General features: G+C 32.4%; 1 protein-coding gene across 4 annotated transcripts; it reads right to left on the reverse strand.

Annotated features, from left to right (window-relative positions):
• Window positions 1-1,779: 1,779 nt before the first annotated feature.
• On the reverse strand, window positions 1,780-9,316 carry LOC116123109. 4 transcript variants are annotated; one of them, XR_004127000.1, is made up of 14 exons: window positions 9,088-9,316; window positions 8,774-8,836; window positions 8,440-8,526; window positions 5,522-5,620; window positions 4,872-4,967; window positions 4,657-4,722; window positions 4,465-4,555; window positions 4,137-4,204; window positions 3,976-4,041; window positions 3,615-3,665; window positions 3,255-3,319; window positions 2,647-2,729; window positions 2,134-2,176; window positions 1,780-2,004 (listed from the first exon to the last, which is right to left on the reverse strand). XR_004127000.1 is itself a non-coding variant. In XM_031408903.1 (13 exons), exons 1-12 carry the CDS (start codon window positions 9,259-9,261, stop codon window positions 2,672-2,674), a joined length of 984 nt encoding a protein of 327 aa, XP_031264763.1. In that variant the 5' UTR covers window positions 9,262-9,316; the 3' UTR covers window positions 1,780-2,004; window positions 2,647-2,671. The 4 variants fall into 4 exon arrangements, 2 of the variants coding, with proteins under 2 accessions (XP_031264763.1, XP_031264762.1); XR_004126999.1 differs by lacking the exons at window positions 3,255-3,319; window positions 3,615-3,665; window positions 3,976-4,041; ... (3 more) ...; window positions 4,872-4,967; window positions 5,522-5,620 and adding exons at window positions 5,879-5,943; window positions 6,239-6,289; window positions 6,600-6,665; ... (3 more) ...; window positions 7,496-7,591; window positions 8,146-8,244; XM_031408903.1 differs by lacking the exon at window positions 2,134-2,176.
• Between the last annotated feature and the right edge of the window lie 5,030 nt (window positions 9,317-14,346).

Genomic DNA, 14,346 nt, shown 5'->3' on the forward strand with positions numbered 1-14,346 from the left:
TAGCTCAACTACTATTCCAATTTTAGAAAATCTTGAAATAAAATGTGTTTAGAGGAATATTCAAATATGATGAATTATTTCTTTAATCTAACACAAAGATTCAGGCTTATGCATGTGTGTTCCTTGTAAGAATTTTAGGGATTGAGCAATGCTTCTTGTTCACTTTTGATTCTACCACTAATATTTTTAATTTTTGATGACTGCGAATGTTTAGACAAACTTATGTGCATTTCAATTACTTCTCCGAAAAATTATTAGTTGGATAAAAACTCTAATAACTATTCTTATTAGTATCCGAGGGGAGACTTGAAGTCAGAACTTCTTGAATAATACACTCAAGAGTCTCTATCAAACCACTCATATTTGCTCTTTGTATTTTTTCCTTAAAATATAATATTAAATATGCATTCAATATCAAAAAACTATATTTCCTATGTCTAACTCTAATCATATCCTACTTTATCCATATTAGCCATCTTTAGCTTTCCTTGTCAAAAATTCACGCCCTACCATATCTACATATCAAATAAAACTTTCAATAGCAATAAATATTACTAGATGTATAAATTTTTCTATACAAATGAATGTGACACAAAACGAATAAAGAGTCGAATAAAACGTCAAATTCAATAAAGAGCAATGCTAATTTTACAAAGACACATACAAAAAAGGCATACAAAGACATCCCTACCCTTGATTTTCATAATTTCTCTCTCTCTCTCTTTCTTTTTCCGTTTTTTCTTTGTTTTTTTCTTCTGGATGATGAAATTTTTTTTGTAAGGATAGCATTTTTCTTGAATAAATATAGATGAAAGTTATAATAATACAATAATTTTTATATTTACTTTGTATGCATAACATCACATAATATCTTCCTAACTAAAACTAAGATCCTTATGGTTCTTTGGATAAACATAGAGAGATAAAGATGAGATAATCTCAATAAATAATTCAGTATCAATACTATTTCAATACAATAAAGTGTAAAATGACTCATGTCAAATGTAGTCTTATCATACCACAAACCTTATCACCTGCAGATAATTATGAACAGAAATAAGCACCAGTAAGCATTAAAATATCCCAAGTATTATCTTTATGAGTAATCTTTTTATTGATGATTTGCTGAATTCGTAACAATTTGTTTTTGTACAATGCATCGACAGGATGAAAGAAATGAAATTATACAATCAACAGAAACTAACATAATTTTTTTTTTTTTTAACAACCGATTACTTCTATATATATTGTTTTTCTGTCTAATTTTTAACTACAGTAGTACACACATAAAAATTTCTGAACATGACAGTGTCGATGAGCATTTGCATCTTTATTTGGACATCTTCCCTGTCCAATTTGTCAATATCCACTAGAAAGCGATTGCGATGTGATATAGGAAGCTACACAAACCAAAACAACAATAACTCACAAAGACGGTCACCACCGGTCCATAAAGATGATTGTATGATATACTTTTTTCATATGTACATAGACTATGAAAGATGATATGAATCCAAGGCTGGACTTACTGGGTTACTGAGTATGTTTACGGATACAGGCAATAAGAATTTGCTGCCACATGGTTAGGAGAAAGTCAGAAAGCGTTTGGAAGGAATTCTAGAAATGAAATATGGTAACAAAGCAANAATTATTAACAGAAATAAGCACCATTAAGCAATAAAATATCCCAAGTATTATCTTTATGAGTAATCTTTTTATTGATGATTTGCTGAATTCGTAACAATTTGTTTTTGTACAATGCATCGACAGGATGAAAGAAATGAAATTATACAATCAACAGAAACTAACATAATTTTTTTTTTTTTTAACAACCGATTACTTCTATATATATTGTTTTTCTGTCTAATTTTTAACTACAGTAGTACACACATAAAAATTTCTGAACATGACAGTGTCGATGAGCATTTGCATCTTTATTTGGACATCTTCCCTGTCCAATTTGTCAATATCCACTAGAAAGCGATTGCGATGTGATATAGGAAGCTACACAAACCAAAACAACAATAACTCACAAAGACGGTCACCACCGGTCCATAAAGATGATTGTATGATATACTTTTTCCATATGTACATAGACTATTAAAGATGATATGAATCCAAGGCTGGACTTACTGGGTTACTGAGTATGTTTACGGATACAGGCAATAAGAATTTGCTGCCACATGGTTAGGAGAAAGTCAGAAAGCGTTTGGAAGGAATTCTAGAAATGAAATATGGTAACAAAGCAAGTGGAGAATCAATGGATTTTTGGATGAATTATAAACCATCATTGTAAAATGGCAGAAAAATGAATTTGGAAGCTATCTGTACATGTCAGGCGCTATTTATTCGCAATCTAAATTGTTTAAAAATCACATATCCTACGTTCATGAGTGACAAATGCAGCTGAATTTAAAAAATATTTAAGAACTACACAAGAATAGATCATCTCAGTTTCCTCAAAACCATCATACGAAAGTGTCTGTCAGGATGCTAACCACGAGGATTTGTTCCAAGGATGTTCAACTTAATTACAAGTCATGAAGATGCCAAAGGTAACTACCTTTAAATGATAAAACAGGAAAAATTGAAATCTTGGAACGCTCAAAGAATCAATAGTTGAAACATTTTTTTGGAAAAGCACACCTGTTTGTTCTCTTTCACAGTGGGCTCATTTAGCTCGAGACTTGGCAGCTTGAAGCATTTCCACTATTAGGGTCTTCACGTCCCTAAGAAATACAGGAAATGCAACTTAGAACCCAAAAGATGCAGCCAAACATTATATGGCAGGCTCAGCAGTCATACAAGAAATGCAACTCAAGGAAACCAATGAGATCATGGATGGAGTGTCCTCCGATTACTAATATCAACGAGTCCATGCTCTCAAGAGAAAGGACTACGATTAGGAATCCAAAGCATCAAAACAACACAGATCATATACATATTCTTAACATCGAATATACCACTGACTTGCAGCAATACATATTCATGACAGCAACTTGTAAAATCAATCATGTGAAGCACTATTTTTATTCTCATTTCTCACTTTTATCTTTTCGATTGACATACTAAAGTAGATCGTTTTCATTAAACATGATCTGAGCAGCATAACTTATGAAACATAAACTAACAAAAGCTGACAATCACATGAAAAATCAAAGGAGTAGTATAACCATCTTTTTCCCTCTTGCTACAACAAAGGACAGAATATATTTTGTACAAGATGAGAAATCTTCCAAAACACGATATCTTACTTTCTATCTTCTGCGCGTCTTGGAAAAGGAATTCGGAGCTTGAAAGTATTTCCTTCATAACCCGCCTAAAAGAAGAGATAAAGGTCAAATTAACTTTACACAGAAAGGAGATTAAGAACTTCACAACAATGACACTGCTACAATAGCAGTAAAAAACAAACAAACAAAACTTTCAAAAATAGGTGGCTAAATAATAATTCTAAGTTCTTACATTCCATGCACACCAACAAAAGTAAGAGAAGAGAAAATAGGCTAATACTTCAAAAAGTGCCCCACAATTAAGCTGAAATCTTAACATTAGAAGAGGTTAATGAGGGAGGTGGGACTACCTGAAAGAACAATGTTAACAACTAGCCATACCTTAACATAGAATCCAAGACTATCCAAATCCAGCATGTAAGCAGAGTCCACCTGGAGAAAGAAATGAAGACAACTTTCACAAAACTATTATGATCTCTCTCTTTATCTTTCCACTTTATGAACATTGACTTTCATGTACTAAACCACTTTGGTAAATCATTCAATAACCAACTGCTGACTGTTTATATAATTTTTAATATTCATTTGTCAAAGCTAATTAGACTACTGACATCAAGATAAGAGCAAATTCTTGCTGCTTCAGTTGCAACCAGCTAGAAGCTCTGAAAACAGTATCAATAATTAGATCTTAATTTCCTAGTTGATATGGAAATACAAGGTAAAAAATGTCATTCCAGACTACCGGAATTGATGTTGAGTGTTGCACAATGAGTCTTGTATCTTCAGCATGATCCCTGTTCATGTGCGACTGTCAGGAGATAGGGGTTCAATTAGAAGGGACAAACTGCCAAAGTTATAATAGGAAAATGATAATGTAACAAACAGGTAATATGCGAGCAATACCGCAACAGGCTTAGAAAACTGAGCTATTGGATCAACTTTTGAAGCTTGGTACTCCTCTCTGCTGAACTCTGAAAGTGAAGCACAAGAAAGATACATAAGATAAAATAGAAAAGGAATATGGTGGTAAGAATGTACTAGACAAATTCTTTAGATGAGCTGAAAACATAACCAGACTGTGTAAGAGTGCATCTGCAGAAACATTAGTGTGTATCTCATCTCAAGTGACTGAGACATTCCCTCTCTCAAGATCAAAGGACTAACAAAATTATGGAGTATAAATCAATCCACAATTAGTTTATGACAAATGATGCATGGGAGACAGACAAACCTCCAGACCCCAATAGAGCAGTTGCAACACCTGACACATACCGAACAACCTTTGGTTCAATGCGCAAAAATTGGAAGTCACCAAAGTCAACCTTCACATCAGGAAAGCAGTTTCAGAAGCCTACCAAAATAAATTGGTGACACTTTATTGTAACCAATAATGCATGCTAGAGATTAACAGAGCAAGAATTACCCAGAATGCATTGGGATGCTTAGCCAAATAGGCAGCTCGAATGGTTGCTATATCTTTTTCAGGAACCTGTGTGATTGATTGAAATATAAATTTCAAGTTCTTTTGATCCAAACTATTGAGGTTTAGTGAAGATCAAAATGTTTGCCTAGAATATGAATTAAGAAGCAGAATCATATACAACTCCATGCAAACTTTTAAAAGAAGTAACAACTTACAAAAAGAGCATCCCCATGCAGGGTAATTACTAAATCAGTTCTATCTTCTGGATCTCTAGCAACAACCAATGAACATTTGGGATTAGCTAACAGGTCCTGTACAAGGCAGCAAGTTGTCAGATAAGTAATTATAAGCAGTTGAAAGGAAGAAATTTCCCCCAGCAAATCAAAGAAAATGCCACAAATTTTTATACTGACAAAATGATAAAACTTTTATCATTATCTAAATTGCCAGAAATATGAAAAAGAATAAAAAGTAGCCTAGAAAATCTAGCTATATACCCTCCCTCTAATTTTTTTCACAATGTATTTGGTTGCCCATGCGGTGTGCTGGATTTTAAAGTTCTATTTAAGACAATAGTTTTTGAGATAAATCAACCATAACCACAAAGAAGAAGCATCTACCTTTATTATCAAAGCCGTTTGGCACATTTTGCATTCATTAACCATCAGTTGCATTCTCTCAAGCTTTGGCCATCAATATCAAATGTACAAGTCATGTGATTCATGAGAATGGCACTTCATACTTGTACATAAGCGTAAATTCTGATTGCCTCTATCTAAAAAACTATCACTTTCATCTTTCTTTAAATTACATGAATGATCAGTTTTATATGTTAGGACATCTATAAAAACATTCCACGACGAACCTTTGTATGAACAGCCAGGCTGCTGACAGCTAATATTGGAGATCCATCAGCAACACATGCAAAGTCAACCATCGAACCCGATGGATAACCCTCATACTTCTGCAGAGTAAAAGACTTACAATGAGTAGGTTTTTATTCTCATTTCTCACTTTTATCTTTTCGATTGACATACTAAAGTAGATCGTTTTCATTAAACATGATCTGAGCAGCATAACTTATGAAACATAAACTAACAAAAGCTGACAATCACTTGAAAAATCAAAGGAGCAGTATAACCATCTTTTTCCCTCTTGCTACAACAAAGGACAGAATATATTTTGTACAAGATGAGAAATCTTCCAAAACACGATATCTTACTTTCTATCTTCTGCGCGTCTTGGAAAAGGAATTCGGAGCTTGAAAGTATTTCCTCCATAACCCGCCTAAAAGAAGAGATAAAGGTCAAATTAACTTTACACAGAAAGGAGATTAAGAACTTCACAACAATGACACTGCTACAATAGCAGTAAAAAACAAACAAACAAAACTTTCAAAAATAGGTGGCTAAATAATAATTCTAAGTTCTTACATTCCATGCACACCAACAAAAGTAAGAGAAGAGAAAATAGGCTAATACTTCAAAAAGTGCCCCACAATTAAGCTGAAATCTTAACATTAGAAGAGGTTAATGAGGGAGGTGGGACTACCTGAAAGAACAATGTTAACAACTAGCCATACCTTAACATAGAATCCAAGACTATCCAAATCCAGCATGTAAGCAGAGTCCACCTGGAGAAAGAAATGAAGACAACTTTCACAAAACTATTATGATCTCTCTCTTTATCTTTCCACTTTATGAACATTGACTTTCATGTACTAAACCACTTTGGTAAATCATTCAATAACCAACTGCTGACTGTTTATATAATTTTTAATATTCATTTGTCAAAGCTAATTAGACTACTGACATCAAGATAAGAGCAAATTCTTGCTGCTTCAGTTGCAACCAGCTAGAAGCTCTGAAAACAGTATCAATAATTAGATCTTAATTTCCTAGTTGATATGGAAATACAAGGTAAAAAATGTCATTCCAGACTACCGGAATTGATGTTGAGTGTTGCACAATGAGTCTTGTATCTTCAGCATGATCCCTGTTCATGTGCGACTGTCAGGAGATAGGGGTTCAATTAGAAGGGACAAACTGCCAAAGTTATAATAGGAAAATGATAATGTAACAAACAGGTAATATGCGAGCAATACCGCAACAGGCTTAGAAAACTGAGCTATTGGATCAACTTTTGAAGCTTGGTACTCCTCTCTGCTGAACTCTGAAAGTGAAGCACAAGAAAGATACATAAGATAAAATAGAAAAGGAATATGGTGGTAAGAATGTACTAGACAAATTCTTTAGATGAGCTGAAAACATAACCAGACTGTGTAAGAGTGCATCTGCAGAAACATTAGTGTGTATCTCATCTCAAGTGACTGAGACATTCCCTCTCTCAAGATCAAAGGACTAACAAAATTATGGAGTATAAATCAATCCACAATTAGTTTATGACAAATGATGCATGGGAGACAGACAAACCTCCAGACCCCAATAGAGCAGTTGCAACACCTGACACATACCGAACAACCTTTGGTTCAATGCGCAAAAATTGGAAGTCACCAAAGTCAACCTTCACATCAGGAAAGCAGTTTCAGAAGCCTACCAAAATAAATTGGTGACACTTTATTGTAACCAATAATGCATGCTAGAGATTAACAGAGCAAGAATTACCCAGAATGCATTGGGATGCTTAGCCAAATAGGCAGCTCGAATGGTTGCTATATCTTTTTCAGGAACCTGTGTGATTGATTGAAATATAAATTTCAAGTTCTTTTGATCCAAACTATTGAGGTTTAGTGAAGATCAAAATGTTTGCCTAGAATATGAATTAAGAAGCAGAATCATATACAACTCCATGCAAACTTTTAAAAGAAGTAACAACTTACAAAAAGAGCATCCCCATGCAGGGTAATTACTAAATCAGTTCTATCTTCTGGATCTCTAGCAACAACCAATGAACATTTGGGATTAGCTAACAGGTCCTGTACAAGGCAGCAAGTTGTCAGATAAGTAATTATAAGCAGTTGAAAGGAAGAAATTTCCCCCAGCAAATCAAAGAAAATGCCACAAATTTTTATACTGACAAAATGATAAAACTTTTATCATTATCTAAATTGCCAGAAATATGAAAAAGAATAAAAAGTAGCCTAGAAAATCTAGCTATATACCCTCCCTCTAATTTTTTTCACAATGTATTTGGTTGCCCATGCGGTGTGCTGGATTTTAAAGTTCTATTTAAGACAATAGTTTTTGAGATAAATCAACCATAACCACAAAGAAGAAGCATCTACCTTTATTATCAAAGCCGTTTGGCATATTTTGCATTCATTAACTATCAATTGCATTCTCTCAAGCTTTGGCCATCAATATCAAATGTCCAAGTCATGTGATTCATGAGAATGGCACTTCATACTTGTACATAAGCGTAAATTCTGATTGCCTCTATCTAAAAAACTATCACTTTCATCTTTCCTCAAATTACATGAATGATCAGTTTTACATGTTAAGACATCTATAAAAACATTCCACGACGAACCTTTGTATGAACAGCCAGGCTGCTGACAGCTAATATTGGAGATCCATCAGCAACACATGCAAAGTCAACCATCGAACCTGATGGATAACCCTCATACTTCTGCAGAGTAAAAGACTTACAATGAGCTGTGCAAAAAGTGATCTTAATACTTCATAGTGGACTACTTCCTCATTTCAATGTTCAGCCAGCATAGCCAAAGAAAGCACCAAATATGATATGTCTATTTCCATTATTTTTCTCTTTAAGTAACTAGTTCAAACTCTCCAAAGAATCAACAAAATATAAAGCAGAAACCTGAGAAAAAGTGGAAAGCATGCCGCGCACATTGCAATCAAGTACAGTTCGAATTTCCTCAACTGGAGGAAGCCGAATTGCAGTTTCCTGTAATGACAACCCCACGTCAATCAGATGGATCCCATTTACAACATATGGAAGAATTTATATCTTAGCCTTTAATCATAGGAAGAACAACATTATAACCCCAACCTTTTTAGTCATTGAAGTAGTTAATGATATAATCTAACACTAATTGGCAATTGCAGTCATTTACTAACTGTATCCATATCGAAGTATACCAAGTAAACATACACCCAAAAAAAACTAATAAAAATCAAATTTATAACATTACCTGGTGAGTTTGAATCAATTGGAAGACACTGGCATCACTAGTTACACCCCCAGTTGACACAGCCTGATCAAAACAAACAATCAAATAACCTCAAAACCAATACTTAATCAAAATCAAAACTTTTCATTTGCAACCTTCTTTCATCATCAACCAACATCATCCCCTTAACCAAAAAGGAAAAATACAAAATTTCAAATAAAACAACATAACAGAAAAAACCTCAGATGAATAAATGAAAAACTGAGCATTTCCTATGTGGGTTTTCTTGGGAAAACAACGAGAGGTTGAGTTTAGAGAGTTTGAGTTTGACCAACCTGAGGTGAAAACCGAGAAGCGGAGGCCATAAAAAGAGGACGAGAGCGAGAAGAGAAGGAAGAAAGTGTTCTAGAAATGGAGAAGCGTAACATTGAAGAAGAGTAAGAGGTTTTATTAATGGTATATATGCTTGAAAATAACGAAGAGGTCCATGGAACTTCCATAGTCATCATCTTCTTTACACGTTACCTCTCTACGCTCTACTCTCACCAAACTCTTTTATTATTCTTTTTTTTTATTTTTTATATATATTTATTTTCTCTGTTTTATTTATATGTTTCTGAGTTGAGAAATTGTAGATGATGGGGTGATTTGTGGCTTGATTGGGGACCACAATTTTTGTTTCTTCCTTTTTCTAATAATTTCGAAATTTTAATTTTGTTTTAAATTTAGTTACTTTGTTTCTAGGGATGTCAAAATGACCGTTCATTTTCTATTTAACTATTTATAGATGATCGAGTAGTTCGATAGAGATCATGAGTTCGAGTATCTCTATGATTACTAATAGTCTAATAGAGGTAGTTCTACTAAAGCTCTTATGATAGTTCTAAGGTTCTGAATGATTAATTGAGGTGTACATAAACTGACCCAAACACCCCTTAATCATCAAATTAAAAAATAAAAAAACCACGAAAGACTTACCCTAATGGGTTGGATTTGGATAGTCAAAATTTTGGGGTGGGTTAGACTTGGATTTGAATATCTTGATCCAAATTATTTTTTCTGCTCCATTTGTCACAAAAATATGTAACTATGAATAAATAATTATATTCAATATTTAACATTAAAATTATAGTATTATTTAAATTAAGTTATATTATTCACTTTTTTTTTTTTTTTTTAANATGTCAAAATGACCGTTGATTTTTTTTGTGATCTGTGGCTTGATTGGGGACCACAATTTTTTTTCTTCCTTTTTCTAATAATTTCGAAATTTTAATATTTTTTGTTTGTTTTTAATTTTAAATTTAATTTCTTTGTTATTAGGGATGTCAAAATGACCGTTGATTTTTTCTTTAACTATCTATGGGCCTAGTTAGTAAATACGAATAAAAATTCGGCCATAAAATTCGGATACAGAAAAAATACGATACGGATATATACGGGTTTAATACGACACATTGTCAATAACACGTTTTGAAAAATATAGCAATATCAATCTTAGTTTTACCACTTTTCATAAGCCACTTGGTAAAATTTATATAACATTTCAAATATACGGGTATGACAAAAAAATAGTACGGGTATAATACGAAAAATGGTAAAAAATACGTTTATAAAAATTCTGCAAAAATTCGGATATGGGAATAATTCGCGAATAATATGGTTGAGACATATAATTCGCGAATGATACGGCTGGACTTATAAAATACAGCTGTTCGCGAATAATACGTGAATTATACGGGTGGGCATATAATTCGCGAATTTACTAATTAGGTCAATGGGTGGTCAAGTAGTTCGATAGAGGTCTTGAGTTCGAGTCTTTCGACAGTTACTAATATGGATAGCTTCACTAAAGCTCTTATCCAATAGATAATTCTAAAGTCTCGAAGGATTAGTTGAGGTATATATAAACTGACCCGAATACCCTTAATCATCAAATTTAAAAAAAAAAAAAAAAAATGACCATGAAGACTTACCCTAATGGGTTGGATTTGGATAGTCAAAATTTTGGGGTGGGTTAGACTTGGATTTGAATATCTTGATCCAAATTATTTTGGGACGGTTTTAGAAATGCTAACTTTAACTCTAACCCGCTCCATTTCGTCACAAAAATATATAACTATGAATAAATAATTATATTCAATATTTAACATTAAAATTATAGTATTATTTAAATTAAGTTATATTATTCACTTTTTTTTTTTTTTTTTTAAAAAACCTTACTATCGCAACCTTATTCCTTTACTTAATTACTTCAAATTGATTTCTTATCATCTTTTAAACTTGTGAATCTGAAAATAAAGTATGTAATTAAATTGTTTAATCTTAATTGCTAACATCATATATTTTATTTAACTTTATAATTGCATAAACATTAATTTTATATTGAATTTTTTCTTTTTTATTGTCAAAATAAGTAATTCAAGTTATAAATTATTTTATGAATTATGATTTTACGTTATTCAGAATTGGAATTATTATAAAAGTATAATTAAATTTAATATTATTTTTTTCATTTATGATTTGTTTCGATATTTTTTGTGGTAAAATTATTAAAATTTGAATTAAAAAAATTATATGTATTAAGTAGTTAAAAATTATTATTGATCATTTTAATTAATTTATTCTAAGAAATAATTTCTTTATATATAAAAAATGGATCAAATGGGGCAATCCAAGGTTTTCCTAAAAAGAAAAATACCCAAACTCGTTAATGGGGCGGGTTCGGATTTCTTAGTATCCAACCCGACCCGCCCCATAGTCATCCCTATTTTGTTATGTTATTTTTAGTTCACACCAATTTATTATCTATGAGAAATAATTTATGTAATTTAATTAATTTATAAGTGAAATTATTAATTTGCGTTGTGTTTAGAGTGGATGGTGAGAGTTTAACCTTGTAAAAAATACTTTTGTGAAATTTATATAGTTTATTATTACTTTTTTTATAAATAAAAATAAAATCGATATATTGTCATATCAGCTAAAATTAGTCAACTAATAAACGAATAATAATAATTTAATTTAATTGAAATTAATGTAGTTTAAACCAGGAGTAACATTTTAAAGTTTTCTTAGTGTTTTAAAACTCGGGGTGACACCCAACAAAGTGGCTCGATCTCGATTTAATCGATTTAACTGGTGGGTCAAACCAGTGTCAAAAGATTTAAAATCTAACAAAAATACCTTTAAAAATTTTGTAAGTTCCTATAGGTTTGAAATATTGTAAAAATACTCCAAACACCACCATCAGCATCGACAAATAGAACATGTTTCTGGTGACGACAACACTCTCCATCACCACAAAAATACTCCCTTCAGCCTCCTGACCAAAACCCATCTCACCCCTTTCTCGTTCGCCTCCCTAATTGCCAACGACATAATTTTGTAATTTCCAATTGATTCACTTATCGGAAATCACTGTTATCATCATCATTGCACTCAACGACTATTCCTCTTCAAAAGCCCTAACATTTGAGCCTTCAATTGTTCACAGATTGATGTCCTAATTTTTAAGGTTTTCAATGAATATAAAATTTGTAAGCTGATCTAGTGAAAGCTCCGAGTCCCGGTTGAACCAATTGAACCGGCCGAGTCGGGCCAGGTTTTAAAACACTTGTTTTCTTACCAAAATTAGAACCCTCATTTTTTATTTTATTTTATTTTTTTTTCCCAGGTGAAAAACACTTCCACGATTTTACAGAATTGGAAGCAGAAACACAAAGAACAAGAAAACAAAAACATAAACAGAGAAGAACACAAACACAAACAAACCCAAATCCCAATCAGACAAAAAAAAAATTTGAACCTAAAAAGCAAGTAAAACAAGTTACCATTCAAAACAAAACAAAACCCATTTCTTCAATTGCTATTTCATTATCAATTACATATTCATACAAAACAACAACAACAACAACTGGGCATTGCCCGGCCCCCAAACGACATAAAGAACTCAATCGGAGTGAGAATCGTCGCCGTCGGAATCTTGATCGGACGACGACCAGTAGGAATTATCGGGGGAGAAGCACAGATAAGTCCAGAAAGAAAGCGCTAAACGGCGGAATTGTTGGAATGGAACGCAGCAGAGAAGGTGGAGAACTTGATCGGTGGGCAATCTTTGTGGGTTACAAGCTACGAATTGGCACACGTTTGCTGATACATTGGCGACTCTCACCACCATAGAGCTGTTCAAAACCATAGCTTTGTGTTTTGTTTTTGTTTTCTTTGCTTTGTGTTTAAGAAAAAAGAAGAAAAAGGAAAGAATGAGAATATATATATATATATATGTTATGTTGGTTATGTGTCTGTTGTTTTGGTGTAACAAAGTTCAAGAACAGAAATTTTCTAACTTTATTTTTAAATTTTTAAATTAATATTTTATTTTATAATAATTTTGATTAAGTTCATCAGTGAATCAAATTAGATGGATGATATGTTTTTTTTTTTTTTTCAAAATGATGGGTGTGTTCATCTCAACTGATCTTTGAAACCCTTGAACGATGGTATGGTTGGAATTCCCACCATGGGAACACACTTCAGAATGAGTCAAATGTATTCAATCCCACCATTTTAAGACATTTAATGAGTTGGTTGTTCTAATTTTTGTCTTGATAGAGAATATATAGGTGCATACATATATGTTAGAGGGGTTTTGATAAATGTTACACAATTTTAGGAGAAATATAAAAGGATTTATATAATTTCAGGGAGATTTCTAAACAATTTTAAAACCATTTTTTTTTTTTTTTTCTGGTGATTAGGGGTATTTGAACCAGTTTATGCGTACCTCGACCAATCTCTTAGGACCTTGAAGTTCAGATACGAGAATAATTCGTGAATAATACGGCTGAGGTATATAATTTGCGAATAATATAGTTGGACTGATAAAATACGACAGTTCGCGAATAATATGTGAATTATACGATTGGACGTATAATTCACGAATAATATGCGAATTTACTATCTGGGGTTAAAACCAATTATATATGTGTTTAGCAAAACATCTACCTGTTATGTTTGTTTGGAAGAATGGAAGATGGGATTTGTTTGGTTTTGAGTATGAAAATTAAAAAAAAAAAAAAAAGGACTAGTTTCTTTTCTCTTTTTTTTTCCTCTTTCTCTATTTTCTTTGTTCTTTTTGATTTTATTTTAATTTTAGAGGAAAAAACAAAAAGAAGGAAAAAAATATTAATTTGTAAATTATTATCCCACTAAAAGACTAGGCTATATGACAGATTGATTTTCACATGCTTGAGCATTTGGGACATGTTTGAAAGCACTTTTGAGCTAAAAACACAAAATGTACTTCCAAGTAAAAACACTAGAAAGCACTTCCTGGAAATTATTTATCGTTTTCCTCGGTGCTAAAAAATGGTTTTCTCTATTAACAATTAAACAATACCAATATATATAACAAAAGGTACTATTGGTTCTCTAAAAGCATGTTTGATGGTATCAAATTCAAAAAGCACTTCCAAATACATGCAGAGCCACAAAAGCTTGCCCAAATCAATTAGATTTAGGATCAGCTCTCTAATTAGGCAAGATGAGGGCATTCCAACTTCTAGTATCTGAATCAACACAGTATTCACACA

This window comes from Pistacia vera, unplaced genomic scaffold, assembly GCF_008641045.1.
Source record: "Pistacia vera cultivar Batoury unplaced genomic scaffold, PisVer_v2 Contig140, whole genome shotgun sequence".
In the NCBI taxonomy this organism is placed as follows: domain Eukaryota; kingdom Viridiplantae; phylum Streptophyta; class Magnoliopsida; order Sapindales; family Anacardiaceae; genus Pistacia; species Pistacia vera.

Bases quoted from the DNA above. Each gene is read 5' to 3' on its own strand.
- LOC116123109 (XM_031408903.1), bottom strand. From the start codon at position 9,261: ATGATGACTATGGAAGTTCCATGGACCTCTTCGTTATTTTCAAGCATA. The intron at 8,527-8,773 runs GTAATGTTATAA...TTGTCATTACAG, and splicing joins AATTGATTCAAACTCACCAG to GAAACTGCAATTCGGCTTCC. The intron at 4,205-4,464 runs GTTTGTCTGTCT...CTTCACTTTCAG, and splicing joins TGCTCTATTGGGGTCTGGAG to AGTTCAGCAGAGAGGAGTAC.